At 49.6% G+C, this 19,107-nt stretch overlaps 1 protein-coding gene across 1 annotated transcript; it reads right to left on the bottom strand.

Annotated features, from left to right (window-relative positions):
- Positions 1 to 16: 16 nt before the first annotated feature.
- Positions 17 to 19,066, bottom strand: DNAAF2 (dynein axonemal assembly factor 2). The gene is made up of 3 exons (XM_066624459.1): positions 17,390 to 19,066; positions 6,313 to 6,459; positions 17 to 2,850 (listed from the first exon to the last, which is right to left on the bottom strand). The coding sequence occupies exons 1-3, from the start codon at positions 19,064 to 19,066 to the stop codon at positions 2,314 to 2,316; spliced, it is 2,361 nt and encodes a 786-aa protein (XP_066480556.1). The 3' UTR covers positions 17 to 2,313.
- Between the last annotated feature and the right edge of the window lie 41 nt (positions 19,067 to 19,107).

Here is a 19,107-nt window from a genome sequence, read left to right on the forward strand (position 1 = left end):
TTTATAAGAAGGCTTTTAATAGTTGAAAATCCATTTTCCAAACCAAAATTATTACAAATCTATAGAGAAATGATAGCACTGTAATGATACAAGTTAACAATTTAACAGTATTTCAATAACTGAACTGAGAACAATTGTAGCCATTTATCTTCTATCACAAAAGTTAACTTTCACTTAAATGAACAATTAAAAACATAACTGACTGAGGAGAGCTGTTGAGATGAAAGGTGAAAACATCAAACAGCATTGGAGGGAGATCCTAATTACAAGTCTGTTTGCCATCTGTGCTAGAGACTTAAGTCAGTACCCCTGAAAAGTCTTTCTAGGTGGAGCAGTGCAAATATTAACTGAATAAACTTTCACTGGGTATGACACCCTCAACCTGTTCTAGGCCACAGTCCAGTGCAAAGTTCTTGGATCAAGCCCCACTGAAGCAAGCAGGGTTTAGAGAAAGAACTAACCTGGACAGTGCCTGTCTCATGGTACAGGGAACAAGTGCCAAAACTGGAAAAAGGAACAAATCGCTAAGGCTTCTGCAGGGGATGTGCCAAAAAAATCTGGATGAGTGTTCTTAAGTGGCCTCCCAGATCTGATAGGTTGCAGTGGTGAAGGCAAGTAACACATTGTGTCTAGAAGGATGTCTGGGTGAACCTTTGAACAGAACAGCCAAGCAGCCCTCTTTTCTGGTCCTTGCTGCTTTGAAATACAAATCTATATTTAAGTTACAGAAAACTTCCCTGGATTTATCTCTTAACATTCTGATTTTGAACTTCCCCAAGTGGAGCTTTTGATTTAATGGGCTAAAGAGTGCAGCCTGCTGTTCTGGGCAATCTTAATGGGGAGCAAGTGTGGCCAGATTAGCAAGGTTGGCAATCCAGCCAACTGTGAGCAGGTTTGGATCCATGAGGCTAAACGCTCCATTTATGTTAATGGGCCTTGACCTTTGGCTTCACACTACTTACTGTGTTTGGGATCATGATGCTGTTTTGCTCAGCTGGCACAAAGCATTGTGTTTTTCTGCTGTACAAAGTACAAAGCACTGGGAGAAAAAAACCAGCAGGGTAGACTACTGATGAAGCTGTGCCAACCTGTGAAAATGTACAGAAGACAGGTGGCAAAACTAGTGGGTAATAGCAAGTCCATGAAACCTCAGAGTTGTTTGCTGCTACTGTGCCGTTCTTGGCACTCAAGAAGTATAAAGTTGGGGCTGGTTACATAGGCTTGGAATTGGACATTGTGACAGGCAAAGTCAAACAGGGTTAAATTAGCATTTTTTCCTTGGAGGAATCCATTCTTTTGTTTCTTGATATTGCCTGCCTGTGGCTTACCATACAATAAGTATGGCAACAGAGCTTTTGCTGCAATTCTGTGCCTAGGTGCGACAACAAGATGCCAACATGGAAACCTGTTCCACTGAAGTCACTTTACTTCTGAGTAAATGCAAATTGCACTGTTTATGACCTGATCCTGATCCTAAATATGTTATCTGACAGTTCCATTGGTTTCACAGTTTTCTCATGAAAAGTCAGGGGCTTTCACCCGGATGGGTGTGACATGAGCCAGGCCCTGAAGCATAACATGTGTTTGAGGACCAGCCAGCAATTTGGCACAAGTGACATGGAAAGCTGTCTTTAGTAAACAAAACAAACTGGTAATTGTAAACAAAGTAAATTGGTCCTGGCATGTTCTCTAACCTGTCTGTCTGCAGGGCACTAGAAGTGAGGGCACAAGACTTCCAAAGAAGCACCCAAGCCATGCCAACTCTCACCCCAGAGCAATTGTGAGAAAAAATATAGCTTCCCAAAGCCAAGTGCTTTGAAGTGGGAAATTTGGTCAGTGCCCCTTTCCAGCCAGGAATGTTGTTTGCCAGTCAGCTGCTGTGAGCAGAACCTGAAATGAAAGCCACACAAAGCACTCTCACCCCAACAAGCCCTGTTGGGAGGACTAGTGCAAGCACCGTTTGCTTCTGTGGGGCTGGTGGCCTGTGCCTGCAGATTAAAAGGAATGGCAACTCAAGGGCTGCCAATAACACAGCAAGATGAATTGGGGGGGGGGATCACTCAGGTGAGCTGCCAATTATTCCCCCCCCCCACTAACACAAACAACAAATGGAAATGTCTAAACCTGTGAGATCTCCAAAACAGAGAGATCTCGGTTCTCAGCACACAGTTCTTTGGTTTTCTTTCCCCCTTAAAACCTGTGATCAGATTTCTGTGTAGTCTTCCTGTTCACAAGCTCTTAAGAGGAAACAAAGAATCTGAACCCGAGGCTTCTGTAGCTGCAAAGACCAATTAGGAACTGAATGCAGCTAAGTTAATCCAGCTCATATAACAATGAATTCTGAAAGGTGACTGGACAGTGTGTTGTGTGCTGACACACTAGCTGTACGCTGCCATCTCGCATGTCTGTTTCCTTTAGCACAGGGGGAACTGGCCTGCCTTCTGAGCCTCCATGGTTCTCTGCTGACTGTGAATGCCCTTCTTCTCCCTCTCCTGTTTCGGCAGGCTCCCCCCCATTAAGCTGGGCTTGTGTGGTGGCTGTGGCTTCTTTGCTGCTGGTGCAAGCAAGTTCTGACTCATGACTCAGTTTGCTTATCAGTGACTTCCCAGGAATGAACACATCCTCATCCTCGGGGCCACTGGGGTTAAGTTCTAAACAATGGCCTGACTCCCAGCCAGGGCTCCCCATTGTTTCCCCAGCTGTAAGTGAGCCTGAAGCCCTTGAGGTTTGCAGAGGGCTGTCATCTGCCTTCATTGGGTGTTCACTGCCACTTTCTTGGTTGCTGTCCGTTTTCCTGGGGTTGGCCATTTCTTCTGTTTCACCAGGCTCAAAGCTGAGCTGTTCTTCTCTCTGTTAGGAGCAAAACAGAGGTTACTGCTGTAGGCTGGAGAGCCACTGCTGAAAAGAGAATCAGTACCCAAACAGGAACAACCTGGCCTTCCTCCCCAACAGGTCTCCTGCCTTTTTGTGCTGCTGCCACTTCCTGTAAGCAGAGGTGGAGAGTTCACAATAGGACTTGCAAAACAAGCAGCAGTGGGAGGCTGGTCTGAGGAACTGCTGCAAGAGTGCAAGAGCACTGTGTGCTTCAGCAAAGAAAAGCAGCCTGGCCAAGTTCTGCAAAACCACCCATGTGTTTGGCTGGGGGTGTTGTTCTGGTTACCCAATGCCCAGGGGCCACCTGGCCTTTGTGGGTAGAAGTTGTGGTTTCAGCTCAGGAGACAGTTGATAAGCTCATCTCTTCTCTTCTCTTCCTGCCTGCGATACACTGATTAGTCTTGTTTCGATCACTGTTTAAATCAGAGGTTCTCAAACTTTGAGGGAGCTTTACTTCCTCAGTAAGTTCTTGCGGGGGAGGGACGAGGGCATCCTTTTGCAAAACAGAAGTGCTCTGTGCCTGCTTTTAGTGAACGTTCCAAGCCTTGGGGAGCACTGCACAGGGCTCCCTGCACCTCCTGCAGCCCTGCCTTCTTGAAGTAAGTGCAAAGCACCCCTGCCCCCCCTAGCAACACGAGCTTCGCTGCCTCCCTCCCCTTCCCCCGCCCCTTAAAGGGACAGGGGAAGCATTACATGAACTGGTGGGTAGTGACCCACCAGTTTGAGAACCACTGGTTTAAATAGTTGGTTCACATTGTGGTACATTCTGTTGTCTGCTCAGTAGCGGACACAGATCCAAGTAGATCCATTGGGGCTGCCTGGACTCAATGTGGGGTAAGGGAACTGCCTCAGGCAGCTCCCGTGGTCCAACAGGATATAGCAGCAGCCATTTTGGCACAGCTTGGGAGGGGGTTTAGGATTCAGCAGCAGCCTCTGCCGCCATCTCCGCCTCCCTCCCCCGGCCCAAAAAGCTTTGCCACTGATTGGCAGCAATACTGCCTGGTGCTCCTCTGACATGTCTTCTTAGCACTGCCATTCTGTAGGGAAGGGGCCAATGGGTCCTGGGAAAAAATTACTCCCAACCCAAATATGCATGTTAGCCAGATTCCAAGTGTGAGTTATTCCACCCACCAAGTCACTTTAGAAAACAGAAAACAAAACGAACCAATGATGCTGATTGAAATCTATGCCGCCAAATAAATACCTGTATCTCCTGATATGTAACTCTCTTATGCTTTGGAATACACTAACCTGACAAACCAACAAAATGTCCTGGTATTCACTATGGCAGTGGTTCTCACACATTTAGCACCGGGACCCACTTTTTAGTATGAGAATCTGTCAGGACCCACCAGAAGTAATGTCATGACCAGAAATGACATCATCAATCAGGAAAATTTTTAGCTATCCTAGGCTGCAATCCTACCCACACTTACCCAGGAGTAAGCGCCTTAGCCGCATACCATGATAGCATCAAGTACAATATGTTAAAAATAAAATACTGAAATGGGGACCCACCTGAAATTGGCTTGCAACGCACCTAGTGGGTCCCGACCCACAGTTTGAGAAATACTGCACTACAGTATTGACCTAGAAGAAGTCTCAAAGTCTAATCTTCCTTGCTAATTATTGAATAGCTATCAAGTTGTCAATAGCTGACAGATTCCAAAGCAGAGTAGGGTCCGAGGGAAGGTGCAAATGCATGCAACAAGAACTTTAAAAAGCCCTGCTGCGTTAGAACAAAGGCCCAGCCGCTGCCTTCAGGAAGCCTACAAGCAGGAGTGAAAGGAAAGCTTCTTGCCCACCACTGCTCTCCTGCAACTGGTAGATTGCACAGACAATCTGGGAGTCATAAACGGAGGCTAAACATTTAACACATAAACACACATGTGAAGTTTGGACAGACAGTGGCAGAACCAGAAAGGCCTGTGGATCTTCAAAACAGAGCTGGGCTCCATACAAGCTTATTTTGCCAGTAGCTTCGTTCCCTAATGCAAGAAACTCAAGTGAGTGTCCCATCCAGCAGCCGAGGAGCAAAGTCCAGACTCCAGCCCCAGAATTTTATTGCCTAATCAGATAAAAGCAAGCTGGGAGGACAATACGGGACTTGCACAATATTTGCACATTCAGTGTTGGTGCTTGATGCAATCTATTTCAGAAAGAATTCACAGTCTGAAATCACGTTCAATCTGCCTTTTGAAATCACTTTTATTTCTTATTCCATTTATACTGTATACTTACTTTCATGGGGGGAACTTTTTGCAAAGATTCCAGAGACTCAGGACCTGGAGGACATAAAAATGGAGCTCCAGAAACTCCTGTGCTGTTACAGTGTGCCAAAACGCACGTGGGGGAAGAGAGTCAGACCTGTGAAAGCTCCAGGAGAGGGAATCTACCTGCTCTTGTCAAGCGGCATTCAAAGGCTCGATCAAGAGATCTCCACACAGGACCAGGGAATTCTGCCTTTGGAAGGAACCTCAGTCTACCAAATGTCACCTTGTCATCACCATTGGCATGTTATTTCAGCCTTCTATTTACTTTGCATTTATAGCAAAGGGTGGCACGTCTTTGCTAGAGCGCATAAGAACTGCTAAGATCCAGCTGCAGATTCGCAGCAAGACCAAAGTCCAACTCTAGATATCCAGCTAAGATCCTGATACACGCTGGCAGCTTGGTCTGTTCCAGGAGCCGAGTGCAAAGATCCCATGGGGACGCTGGTTTTCATGCTTAACCTAAATTTAAATCTTGCAGTTCAAATTCACTGTTTCTTGTTCTGAACTCAATGGCTCAAATGACAATTTTAAACGTGCAATGTGATGCAACTGACATGCAGAGTGTGCACAGCCCCGGGGGAGGGGGGGGAGGCAAGGGAAGAAGCAGCTTAATATAGGTAAGAAAGAAGTGACGAGTCAGAAAAACAAGAAGCTGCCTGACACCAAGGCAGCTCAACGGTCCACCTGGCCCAGGACTGCCAACACTGGCTGGTAGCAGCTCTGTCACGTTCAGGAGGGGTCCTTCTGTGTGTTGCTTCAAAACACTTCCTGAGACTGACCCTGCCAAGACCTTCTCCATGCAAAGCAGAGGTTCATCCCTACAAACCCACTGGCCATTCATAAACGCAGATAGCATGTTACAGCGCTGGCATCACGCAGGCTGCTGAGGGCCTTGGAGCCAAGCCCTGCCCACTGGGTGTTGCTGTTGCCACCAACATTGATGCTTCAGGAGCTGCCCTGGTTAAGTGGCTCTCTAGTGCACAAGGGCTCTTGACCTTTGCCCAGGCTCTAATGGTTGGCAACCTTCAGTCTTGAAAGACTATGGTATAAGCCTACCTGGTATTCCCAGGCGGTAATGCCACCCATGCATCTAGGGGAACATCAGCTACCATCATGGTATCCTAGAAACACAATCACAAGATAAGTGTCCTCAGCCACCCTTTACCTTCAATCTGATCTGACTCTTGCCCTCTGAGACGTCCAGCACTTCCACCAGCGGCTGGTGTTCTACCGTGGATTGGCTGGAGCAGGAGGCTGCTGCGAGGCTGTCCAGAAACCCGTCAACGTTGTCTTCGGTGAGGAACCACCTTTCCTGCAGGGGAGAGGCAAGGGCAGTTATGGAACTGCAGGCAGGAAGTGCAAAAGCTGACAATGCACCCAATACATCCCACCCCCACTTTTCTCCTTGAAAGCAGTTGTGCAGAAGCAAGATGACTTGGAGAGAGCGGCTCAGCCTTCAACATCACCCCTCTGAAGACCATCCACTGTGGGACCTTTAACAGTAAAGGACTGACCAACAGGGTAGTCCACGGTGCTACTGGGAAGACATGGCGGCCAGCATCATGGCTAGCAGACTGAACAAAAGCCAAGCAAGGGGAGATTTTAGGGCTGCCTACTTTTCAACTGTCCTGAGTACACTTCTGTACTTCAGCGAGTCATGGACTCTCCACTCACAACAGGAGAGGAAACTGAACGCTTTCCACATGCGCTGCCTCCAGCGCATTCTCGGCATCACCTGGCAGGACAAAGTTCCTAACAACACAGTCCTGGAACGTGCTGGAATCCCTAGCATGTATGCACTGCTGAAACAGAGACGCCTGCGTTGGCTCGGTCATGTCGTCAGAATGGATGATGGCCGGATCCCAAAGGATCTCCTCTATGGAGAACTCGTGCAAGGAAAGCGCCCTACAGGTAGACCACAGCTGCGATACAAGGACATCTGCAAGAGGGATCTGAAGGCCTTAGGGATGGACCTCAACAGGTGGGAAACCCTGGCCTCTGAGCGGCCCGCTTGGAGGCAGGCTGTGCAGCATGGCCTTACCCCGTTTGAAGAGACACTTGGCCAACAGTCTGAGGCAAAGAAGGAAGGCCCATAGCCAGGGAGACAGACCAGGGGCAGACTGCACTTGCTCCTAGTGTGGAAGGGATTGTCACTCCCGGATTGGCCTTTTCAGCCACACTAGACGCTGTGCCAGAACCACCATTCAGAGCGCGATACCAGAGTCTTTCCAGACTGGTATTGGCAACCTTCAGTCTCGAAAGACTATGGTATCGCGCTCTGAAAGGTGGTTCTGGCACAGCGTCTAGTGTGTCTGAAAAGGCCAATCCGGGAGTGACAATCCCTTCCACACCGGGAGCAAGTGCAGTCTGTCCCTGGTCTGTCTCCCTGGCTATGGGCCTTCCTTCTTTGCCTCTTAGCCTCAGACTGTTGGCAAAGTGTCTCTTCAAACTGGGAAAGGCCATGCTGCACAGCCTGCCTCCAAGCGGGCCGCTCAGAGGCCAGTGTTTCCCACTTGTTGAGGTCCATCCCTAAGGCCTTCAGATCCCTCTTGCAGATGTCCTTGTATCGCAGCTGTGGTCTACCTGTAGGGCGCTTTCCTTGCACGAGTTCTCCATAGAGGAGATCCTTTGGGATCCGGCCATCATCCATTCTCACGACATGACCAAGCCAACGCAGGCGTCTCTGTTTCAGCAGTGAATACATGCTAGGGATTCCAGCACGTTCCAGGACTGTGTTGCTTGGAACTTTGTGAAGGTTGCCAATACAATACAATACTGTTCAACAGCTTCATGTGTGACCCTCAGTGGGTGGATCACAGCTCCTTCTGTCCATGTGGTATAAAAGGTCACCTGTTGTTAAAGACACCAGCGCTGGCCACACCAATCTAACTAGGGACCAATCGACCCAGGGCACTAACGGAGGAGGCCAGTTTTCCTTGCGTCAGGGTGACCAGCTACAAAGGAAGACAAAGTGCCTGAAACTTTAACCATTGTACAGAAGAGGGAATTTTGGCAGGTGCAGCTCAACATGGAAGGGTTTTTAAAGCTGCACCTGCCCCAATTCCCCTTTGTCCTCCTTTGTAGCTGGTCACCCTGCCCCTTATGCGTGCCTTTCAGCCCATTTGTTCTGGCAGAGCCAAACTGTTCTCCCCCTCCCACCACCTTCCATTGTGTGTTTTGCCTTGTCACTAAGTCTCAGGTGTCACTCCTGCACAGTGCTTGTCAGTAATACAGCATATTCAATTGTAAATGCCATCATCAACCACTCCAAGAGACCACTTTTGTACAATAATAATAAATAATAAATAATAAAACTTTATTTTTATCCCGTCCTTCTCCCTAACGGGACCCAGGGCGGCTTACAAAAAGTCAGACACACTAGAATTAAAGCAAAAAGAGCTTCCATAAGGAGGAGAAATACGGGGCATGCTCCTAAAAGTGAATCTGCAACAGAACTATTCTGGCTCCAAAGGGTCACTGGACTCCATGTTGGCTCTGACACCTGCAGCAGGAACAATGGTCTTGAAGAACAACATCTAAGTCCCCCACTGACAAGAGAAGTGAATGTCCACAAGTTTATCATCACAGGTCATATTTGTACCCCACCCTTCCTCTAAGGCACTTGCAATGGCTTTTCAATATTGAAAGGGCAACAACAACGTGTGAGGCCTGCTGGGCGGAGAGACAGAGACTTCTCCAAGGCCACTCCATGAGCTCCAGAGCTAGACAAGGATCTCAGCCTGCATCTCCCATATCTCCAAACTGGCTGGCTGGCTGGAGGCCAACTGCTGGTCTCCATGTTGAAACTCAGAAAGCAGGAACAGAGCAGAAGAGGACACATCATTCTTTAAGGCCCAAATCCTAACCAATTTTCCAGCACTGGCATAGCGGTGCCAGTGGGGCATGTGTTGCATCCTGCAGAGGTGGCACTCATGGAGGCCTCCTCAAAGTAAGGGCATGTTTGTTCCATTACCTCAGAGCTGCATTGCCCCTATATCGGAGCTGGAAAGTGGGTTAGGACTGCGCCCTCCAATTGTTTTCTTGACCACCGAACCTGTTCAGGATGTAGGTTCAACCAGCATCACAGCAGTGGTTTTTCCAGGGGAGTTTGGCTATGGCTGATGATCCAATGGATTTGGATCCACTGGTTTGCCAAGGCAAGGTTTTATGGGTGTTTTATGGCTCTTCACAAAACACCACAGACAAATCACTCAACAGGAAAGAACATCCCAACTGTAGTACTTGAATCTGTCTTCCAAAAAGCCTTCTGACCTCAGCAAGGTATTTTAAGGGGCATCTCTGCTGGCTGTAATGGTGGTTTTATTAATCATCAACTGACGTTTTATAGTTGCTGCATTACCACTGGCAGGTTTTAATACTGTATTATATATCTACTTTTACATTTATTATTATTATTAATACAAAAATTTGCAAATAGAAATTAAAAGGCTGTGACAGAAGAAGACCAAAGTGAATCCCAGTGGTGATTGGCACCCTTGGTGCTATGCCAAAACACCTTGAAGAGCACCTGAACAGCTTCCGGGCCACAGAAATTGCCATCAATCAACTGCAAAAAGCAGCGATACTGGGAACAGCTTACATTTTGAGACGGCATTTATAGGATAAAAACCAGGCATCCCAGGTCCTTGGAAAGGACTCAATGTCTGGATAAAACAAACCAGTCATTAACACCTACCTGACTGTGCAAAAATCTAATAATAATAATAAGATATGTAGAGCCAAAATTGCAAAAACATCTACACACAAACAACTGTCACCATTGTAAGGATGCTGATGAAACTGTGGACCACCTGGTCAACTGCTGCAAAAAGACAGTGCAGACTGACTACAAAGAAAGGCAACAATAATTCACTAGAACATGTGTGAAAAAGTATAAACTGCCTGCAGGTAACGACTGGTGGGTCCCTAAATTAGAAAAGTGGTAGAGAACGAAGAAGCCAAAGTGAACTGGGATTTCAGAATATTAACCGAAAAGCATCTGCCACACAACACACCAGACATAACCATCATTGACAAGAAGGATAAGGAAGTCTGAATAGTAGACACTGCAATACCTGGCAATAGTAGAATAGAAGATAAAGAACTGGAGAAAATCATCAAGTATAAAGATCCACAAATAGAAATTGAAAGACTATGGCACTAGAAAGCAAGAGTAGTCCCGATTGTCACAGGGGCCTTGGGTGCTATCCCAAAATAGCGGGAAAAGCACCTGAACACCATTGGGATAAGCACAAGCACCATCAGTCAATTACAAAAGGGTGTCTTACTAGGAACAGCGTGTATACTACAGCAATATCTGTACACAATAACATGAAAACAAAAAATAGCTGCCTACCCTCGGTCCTTCGGAAGAATTCGATAGGTGGATATATACAAAATCCAGTCAAAAACAACATGACTGTGAAAAAATAGGTAACAACACAACAGCATTTGTATACCACCTTTCTCACTGACTCTCACTGCACATTGCGAGAGTCTTATAGACTCAAGGCGATTCACATTAGGCAGGCTATACTAAACTCAGCTTTATTTCAAATGAAAATTACAATAATTGTTCTACTAACATTTGTGAAACCCTTTACTTTCAGATGGAATCCTTCATGGAATCATTTACTAAGCATTGTATAATTTTTATATGTGTTTAATACTTTTGTCACCTTAGGTGCTCTTTGGGGAGAAAGACAGGATATAAATCAAATAAATAAAACACAAAGACACATATATGCATCCATTGTGTGGTGTCAGCACCCACCCCAGTGGGATCTGCCACAAACGTCATCAAGCTTGCAAAGAGGACCATTTTTCAAAGCTGCTGGCCTTGTCAGCCAGCCAGGCCTGACTAAAAGCCATTTCTTCTCAGGACATTCCTGTTATTGGGCTTCTCTGCACCGAATTCACTCCCTGAGCTGGATCTCACCTGCAAAACACACCAATTTGGTCTCTGTCTTTCTTACTGGAAATCTGATCTTAACAGCTTCGCTGGCATGCAATGAATCCGGAAAAACAGAGCCTGGCAACATGGCTATAAAACTTGCATGAATTCATGGCATCCAAAGGTCACATGGCATTTTCTGAAGTATAGGTCTAAGTATTTGGGTCTGGATCAAAAGGGCCCACTGATTTCTGAAGCACATGGGGGGTGGGGAGCAGCCTCCAATGCAGGATACGAAGCTGCAGTTGAGAAGAACACCCACCATGGGCAAGTCCGGTGCACACAATTCAGTACCTGCACAGGCTCAAGGACCTCTCTGGATTCAAGTCAAGTTCAACAAGAAGGCAGAGCACACAGAACCAATTTTCACCACCCTCTTTCTTGTTCCGACCCCGAGAGGGAGGGGTCCACAGTCGCTCCCCCTGCTGCCAGTGGTGAAGAGTGGAACATGCACAGATGCTAAAATTGGATCGCTCCAAAGAGTCTGCCTACTGTCAGATGCTGGTTCCTCACAAACTAGAATATAGGATGGGTGAGGGGGGAGTTGGTTTTCTAAAAATTATCCTGCAAAGCATTTTACTAAGATGTCCCCCTGACACATGAGCAAATCTCTTCTATTATTTTATTTGCCTTAGGGCCCAATCCTATCCAACCTTCCAACACTGATGCAGCTGATGTCTGGCTCCCCGCAGCAGGGAAAGTGGATGTGATCGCGCCCCGCATCCACTTTCCCTGCTGCGGGGAGTCCTGCCAGAAGTCCCGCCGGGCTCCCGCACCCCAGGGAGGCTGCAGGAGGCTCGGGTAAGTGCACCCAAGCCCCTGCAGCCCCCTGAGCGGCGCAATCCTGGGGATTGCGGAGCTGCCTTCCCCCGCCTCTAGGCTGCCCCCGCCCCTTAAGGGGATAGAGACCAGGGCCCTCAGGCTGGGGCATCACGACGCCCCAGTTTGAATAGCACTGGGGTAAGGGCATGTTTATTTCCTTACCTCAGGGCTGCAGTGTGGCTGCATCAGTGCTGGAAGCTTGTTTAGGATTGTGCCCTTAGTAATGTATGTCTACTTTTCATATTGCCAAATTGACATGACACAGAAATGACTAAATATATACTTCTGCTTTACAGAACCCTTTGGTGAAAAATAACTTCTGTGTCTCACCAATCCCAAATAATAAGTAGCTGTCAGAAAATGAGCAAGAGAAATTTTGTTCCTTTACCAATAAGGTCCAGTGCCAAAGGCCTCTCTCGCAAGGAAACTGCAGGCATTTAAGAAGTAGGTCATATGCTGGGTTTCAATTACAGGAGGGCCCCTTTATGGTGAAATTCAGGCAGCAGGTTCAAGCATAACTTAGATCTGCAGATTTCAGAGCCTTTGTCAACCCAGCACAGAGATCAGTGAAGGTCTCAGCCTCAATGCTGCACAATTAAACTCTCAAGGCAAGAGGGAGGGGAATGTCCATAGAGGAACCAGCAATGGCAGAAGGAAGACAACCTCAAAAGGGTTTTCAACAGCTTACTTGGGGGGCTCTCACTGCAAAGGTGGCTGCCTTTCCATTGACTGTTGCATCAGAGAAAAAGTTTTAATGAAAACATTTTTTATTTTATGTTTAATTATATATTTTTAAAATAATTTATCTTTTATACTTTTATTTTTTAATTTTGTCTTCTGTGCCAAAATAGCTAGATTGCCCGGTAAACAAAAGCCAAATGGTTTGGGCTTTTCTATTTCTGAATAAAATGTTCTAATAAATATTTTGGAAAGTACATTTTTTGTATGAGGATGTTTAAATTATTGTTGTGTGTTTTATGATCCTTGATGGCCTGGACACCATCAAGGGGATTGGACAAGTTTCTGGAGGAAAAATCCATTACGGGTTACAATCCATGATGTGTGTGTGCAACCTCCTGATTTTAGAAATGGGCTATGTCAGATGCAAGGGAGGGCACCAGGATGCAGGTCTCTTGTTATCAGGTGTGCTTCCTGGGGCTTTTGGTGGGCCACTGTGAGATACAGGAAGCTGGACTCAATGGGCCTATGGCCTGATCCAGCGGGGCTGTTCTTATGTTCTTAACTACAATTCCCAGGACGCCTTGCAGGTCTCTTGTTATCTGGTGTACTCCCTGGGGCATTTGGTGGGCCGCTGTGAGATACAGGAAGCTGGACTAGATGGGCCTATGGCCTGATCCAGTGGGGCTGTTCTTAAGTTCTTATGATTCTATGAAACTTCCACATAGATGGCATTTCACAGTCTCATTTGGAAGCATAAATTCCAGGTGTGCTGGCAAAGAAGGGTTATCATCACATGTCTGGTTACTAAAGTTGCACACTTCTATGTAGATGGTATCTCACAAATGCAATCCTTCTGGGATGGAGAATCTCAAAAAAACCAAATGCAAACAATAAAATAAAATCCCTTTGCTTCTCCATTCATTTAGACGCTGTCAGGAAGACATGTTAAACCATTTTGGTCTTTTTTGCTTTCAGCAGCAAAATTGCAATTGCTCAATTTTGGAAGGGAATAGTTAGCTCAACATATAATATGTGGTTGGATGTAATATGGGAGCTGATGACCATGGAAAAACATCATCTACGAAAAGAAAAGTAGCCAGACAGAGGGAAAACCAGAAGATTTTGTTTTAACATGAGCACCATTTATTAGCACAGAAGAAATTAAAATAATTAGCATACAAATTATAAGTAACACAAATAAGTGTAAAGTTATTTATGCATTCTGTATTAGTATTGCAAAATTAAGTTAAAATGCCTCCATTGGAAATGTGGGGAACAAGAATTAGTTGTTTTTTTTAATGTATAAAATAATAAATAAATATAAATAAATATAAAATAATATTTTAAAAGAGTTAGTTCTCTTTGCAATGTTTCTGGGGTTATTTTTTATGTTAAATCTTCCATGATTTTTTGTGTAGAAGATAGGACTATTTGGTTTATATTACTTTTTTTTTTAACATTGGAGATGTTTGTCATCCTCTTGAAAATGGGCTCACTTTCTTGAATTGTCTGGTTCTCCTCCTCTGCAAGCAGTTCTTGCAATATGCATTGTGGGTTGATATGTGAAGGATTTTGCCTTTGAGCAGCAGACTGAATTAGATACTCTTTGGGACGTTTTGAACTATAGAATTATTTAGGGGAAGTCAAGATCCCCAACCATAGGTCAATTCCCCTAAACAGCCACTACACACCTCTCTTGATCCAGTCATTGCAGTGACTCTATAGGCAATTCACTAGCTGACATTTCTGATCTGCTCTTTGGCCTCAATGTAATGGCATTCAAAGAGTCTCAAGATGAGAACTATGAAGAAAGATGTCTCAGAAGCTTTTTAGGAGGCTGAAACATCACATAATCCTCTCTGGAGGAAGCTGGAAGAGTTCCAAATTAGCAAGATAGACAAAAAAAATAGGGGAAATCTGGGATTTTTACCAACAGCCCCAATCCAGTCACACACTCAGGTTCATCACTGGAAAGCAGGAATCCATGAATGCAGGTTTGCTACACAGCATGGACCCACTTCTACTTAGCAGGCTGAAGTTGCAAGGAATGCTGAAAAATTAATCTGGCTTTATTGCATGCCTTGGTTGGAAAATCTGATGAATTAAAACCATTCACTTGTGATTTCACCAGTTACATCCAACAGCAATGCCCTACATAAGAAGGTAATGATTTCTTAGACCATTAATGACCTTTGGGCAGCCTCGGATGAAAATGCAGTTATTTTTACCTCTGATCCATACTGAATGAGATAATAAGATTTTAGGATGTTAACTCAAAAGGGCATTTGATTAGTTGAACTCAAAACTGGTGACCTTTAAGTAGCCCCTAAAAGTGCCACCAATGCAAAAACAAGAGATCCTGCCTGTATGCCCAACTTTTACCCTCAAAATTCAGTCACAATTTCCACATCCAAGGGGGTGTGTCCACCACAGAATGAGAAGGGAGAGGGAGAAGGGACATCAAGCCCAGCCCTCCACCACAGAGCAAGGCCCTTCACAGATGGCAGGCAAAACTCCAGCAGGGGAAAGAGAGAAAGATCCTTCCAGGACACAACTGAGACATAGGAACATAAACACGTATTTTCCATTTCCACTTCCAAGCTTCCCAATCTGCCCCCCCCCCCAGCATACAGCGCAGTCCGTTTTAGCGCAGCTAAAGATTGGGGGACATAGGATTGGGCTGTAAGACTCTTCAGGTTCATGTAATAATGGCAAATGCTGTCTTTGAGAAGCATAACTAAAAGCCAACCTCATCTGAGAGTCAATATAGGAAAGGGACATTTAACAATCACTTTGCCTCACGTCTGCATTGGCTTGGTCATGTCGTGAGAATGGATGATGGCCGTATCCCAAAGGATCTCCTCTATGGAGAACTCGTGCAAGGAAAGCGCCCTACAGGTAGACCACAGCTGCGATACAAGGACATCTGCAAGAGGGATCTGAAGGCCTTAGGAGTGGACCTCAACAGGTGGGAAAACCTGGCCTCTGAGCGGCCCGCTTGGAGGCAGGCTGTGCAGCACGGCCTTTCCCAGTTTGAAGAGACACTTGGCCAACAGACTGAGGCAAAGAGGCAAAGAAAGAAGGCCCACAGCCAGGGAGACAGACCAGGGACAGACTGCACTTGCGCCCGGTGTGGAAGGGATCGTCACTCCCGAATTGGCCTTTTCAGCCACACTAGACGCTGTGCCAAAGCCACCATTCAGAGCACGATACCATAGTCTCTTGAGACTGAAGGTTGCCAACTACTACTCCCTTACAGTTTTTGGAAAAAACACTGAAACTCCAAACTGCCACGCCTGTTTGTTCACCGGACGGGCATCAGGGAACAGCATCTGCTCAGGAAGAAAGACTTCATATACCCCTACAACAACTGCAGCAAAGCCATCATAGGATGCACTGTGGTTAGGTAAGCACACACCTACACCAGAAGATCCAGAAAGGCTACAGTCCTAGGCAGTTACTACCCAAGACTGTAAGCTGTCCTGTGAAAAGCTGAACTGCTCTGGAGTCCAGAAAGAATACAGGTTGAGTCTCATTATTTGGAGGGTTCCGTTCCCAGGGCTCATGAGGATGGCAAAAAAACACACTAAAGCAAATCAATTTAAAAACAGCCTTGCTGACCTTTTGAAATGCACACAGAGGTAATCAGTCTCTCTCCAGGCCCTTAGGCTTTAGTAGGAGGCAGCAATCCCTCCCTTCACCAGGAGCTCCAGCAAGGGGGAAAGAATGGGTGATAATCACTGCCATTTAGCCTTCTTTCACCTGCTCAGGGGGAAGGGAGAAGTGAGAGAAGGATTGAAGGATTGTCATCCTACTCCACTTTCTCCCTTTAAGGAGGCTATTGTTAAAGGACTGTTTTCCTTTAATTTAAAGGGTACTCTCATCAGTGTTGAGATTAAAAAATCTGTGGATTTCCCCCCTTGAAAAATATATATACCTGTAACCCCTTGCATGACTGTCTCCCTACAACAGTAAAAAGCAGTTTTTTAAACTGTGATTTTAAAGGGATGCATTTTTCCCTTTCTCCAGGGATCAGCACATTCCTTCTCATTTGCAGGGGCATGAGTCAAATTCGTGCATAACAAGGTTGGACCTGCATTCATTTGAATCTAGTGACTGAAGTGATTTGCCATGGATAACAAGGCCTCTGTTCCAAATGAAAATAGTTTCAGGATTAACTACGCAGCCTGCTCCCCACACCCAGGTCCTTTTCTGCCAGAAGCTGCCCCAGAAAGGAGCATCTAGCCCAGCACAATCAAGCAGGCAGCAGGCTACTACGCAAGGTGAATTTCCGGAGCAGAAGGGTGCCAGAGACTGGGGCAGGGTGTGGTTCTGCTCCTCTCAGGTCAGGTGGATCAGTGTCAACTGTCCATAGTTTCCTGGGAGTAAGCCCCACTGACTCGAGTGGAACTTACTCCTGAGTACACAAGCACAGGATTGGGCTGTCAGTCAGTGACTGCAATGGAGAAGGCACAGCTGCTGTTTTCCTCGCGCTCTGTTGTCACAGGCCATGTGGGGAGAACAAGGACTGCAGGGCGCCCAGTCAAGCTGCTTTCCCCAGCCCTGCTTGCCTCCCGTCGGGCACAGGCTCTCCAGCTTTCCAGCACGACGCAGCCAGGCCAACAGGAGGCGCGCGCCTCCGCGGGGCAGAGACAGCTGCGGAGGGCTCGGCCTGCATCGCGCTGCAAAGCCGGACGGCCCGGCCCGGCCCTGGGGCGCCACAGGCAGGCTCAGACGGGACGGTCGCTGCTCTGGGGCAAAGGGCTGCGAGGGCGTCCGCACTCACCTCCGAGTCCCCGCCGTCCACGCCGAAGCGCATCTTCGCCCAGGGCCCGCGGGCCTCCGGAGCCTTGGCCAGGCCGACGAGGGCGTTGCGGGGCGACACGCTGACCTGGGTCTCCGGGGGGCTCAGCCTCTGGCCGGGGGGGAACTGCAGCAGGAGGCTGTAGGCGGCGGAGTCCCCGCTGCGGAAGCGCACCCGGTAGTGCTGGGCGCCCACCTGCCCCCGCAGGCTCTGCGGGAGGATGCCGGGCACCAGCAGCAGCAGCCTCAGGGCCTCCGCGTCCTGCGTGCAGCGGAAAGGGGGGCACAGCGCGGGGGCCGGGTCGCCGGGCTCCTCGGGGCCGCGGGCGGGGAGATCCACGTGGCTGCGGCTGCCGGCCGCGGCTTCCGGAGCGCGCTCGGTGACCGGGGCTGGCGCCGGAGGGTCCTCGTCGCCAGGAGGGGCCGGGGAGGCGGGGCGGCTGCTGCCGGGCTGGAGAGGCGGCTCGGCGGCGAGATCCTCGGGAGGCCCGGCCAGCTCCACGCTGCCGCCGCCGGGCCCCGGCGGGGCCTCCGGGCCGGGAGCGTGGCGGCGGGGAGGCGGCGAGGCCTCAGCCGGCTCGTGGGCCCCCGGAGGAGGCGGGCCGGGCGCCGGAAGTTCCGCGCGGGCCGGGGGCGGCAGGACGGGCAGCGTGACGAGCAGCCGGCGCGCGGCCTTGTCGAAGGTGGCGCGGCCGCGCGCCTCGTCCACGGCGTAGGGCAGCGGCAGGCGCAGGCGGTAGGCGGCGGCGGGGCGCTCCGAGTCGAGCCGCAGCTCCCGCCCGCGGACCTCGAGGCGCGCCTGGGCGGCGGAGGCGAGCAGCGGCAGCTCCACGCTCACCTCCAGCTCGCGCGGCACCGGGCTGGGCGCCGAGTCGCGGCTGCAGCGGAAGTCCTGCAGGTCCACGTAGCTGCGCTGCCGGAGGCTCCAGCGGGGCGTGGTGGCGGCTGGGGCGGCGGCGGGCGCGGGCCGCGTCTGGGGCGCGGGCGGCGGGTAGGCGTAGGGCGTGGGCAGCGGCGGCAGCGGCGAGGCCCCCTCCTCCTCCTCCGGCCCGGGCGGCCCGCCGGGCAGCGGCGTGCGGAGCAGCGTGGCCTGCGGCGTGCCCTTGTAGCGGGGGCTGCGCAGCGGCGCGGCGTTGGCGCGGTCGAGGCCGGCCTGGAAGTGCGCGTCCAGCGCGTCCAGCGCGGTGTCCTGCAGCAGGCGGCGCAGGCGGGGCGCGCGCGCGGCCAGGCGCAGCGCCTCGGGGTGGAAGAGCACGTCGTAGAGCAGGCGGCGCGGGCGCGGCGGGCGGCGCAGCTCCTCGCGCGGCGGCGCCAGGCAGTGCGGCAGGCGCCAGGTGCAGCCGGCGCCGGGCCCGGGCTCGCGCTCGGGCCGCCCCACCAGCGGGTGGCTGCAGATGTTCACGTAGCAGCGGCGCTGGCCCGCCTGGCTCGTGCGCAGCACCCAGCCGGGCGTGGGGTGCAGGAAGCGGGCCAGCACGCCGCGCTCGCGCTCCAGCGCCGCCACCTCCGCCTCGTACAGCGCCCGCTGCGCCGGGTCGGCCAGCTCGGCCGCGTACTCGGCGAACAGGCTCCGGAAGCGCTCGTCGCGGAAGGCCTCCGCCAGGCGCGCCGCCTCCTCCGCGCTCAGCTCCAGCTCCTCCGGGCCCGCGCGGCGCGCCATGGCCGCTGCCTCGCAGGGAGCCGGAGCCGGAGCCGTCGCCA

Source organism: Tiliqua scincoides, chromosome 1 (assembly GCF_035046505.1).
Source record: "Tiliqua scincoides isolate rTilSci1 chromosome 1, rTilSci1.hap2, whole genome shotgun sequence".
In the NCBI taxonomy this organism is placed as follows: Eukaryota; Metazoa; Chordata; class Lepidosauria; order Squamata; family Scincidae; genus Tiliqua; species Tiliqua scincoides.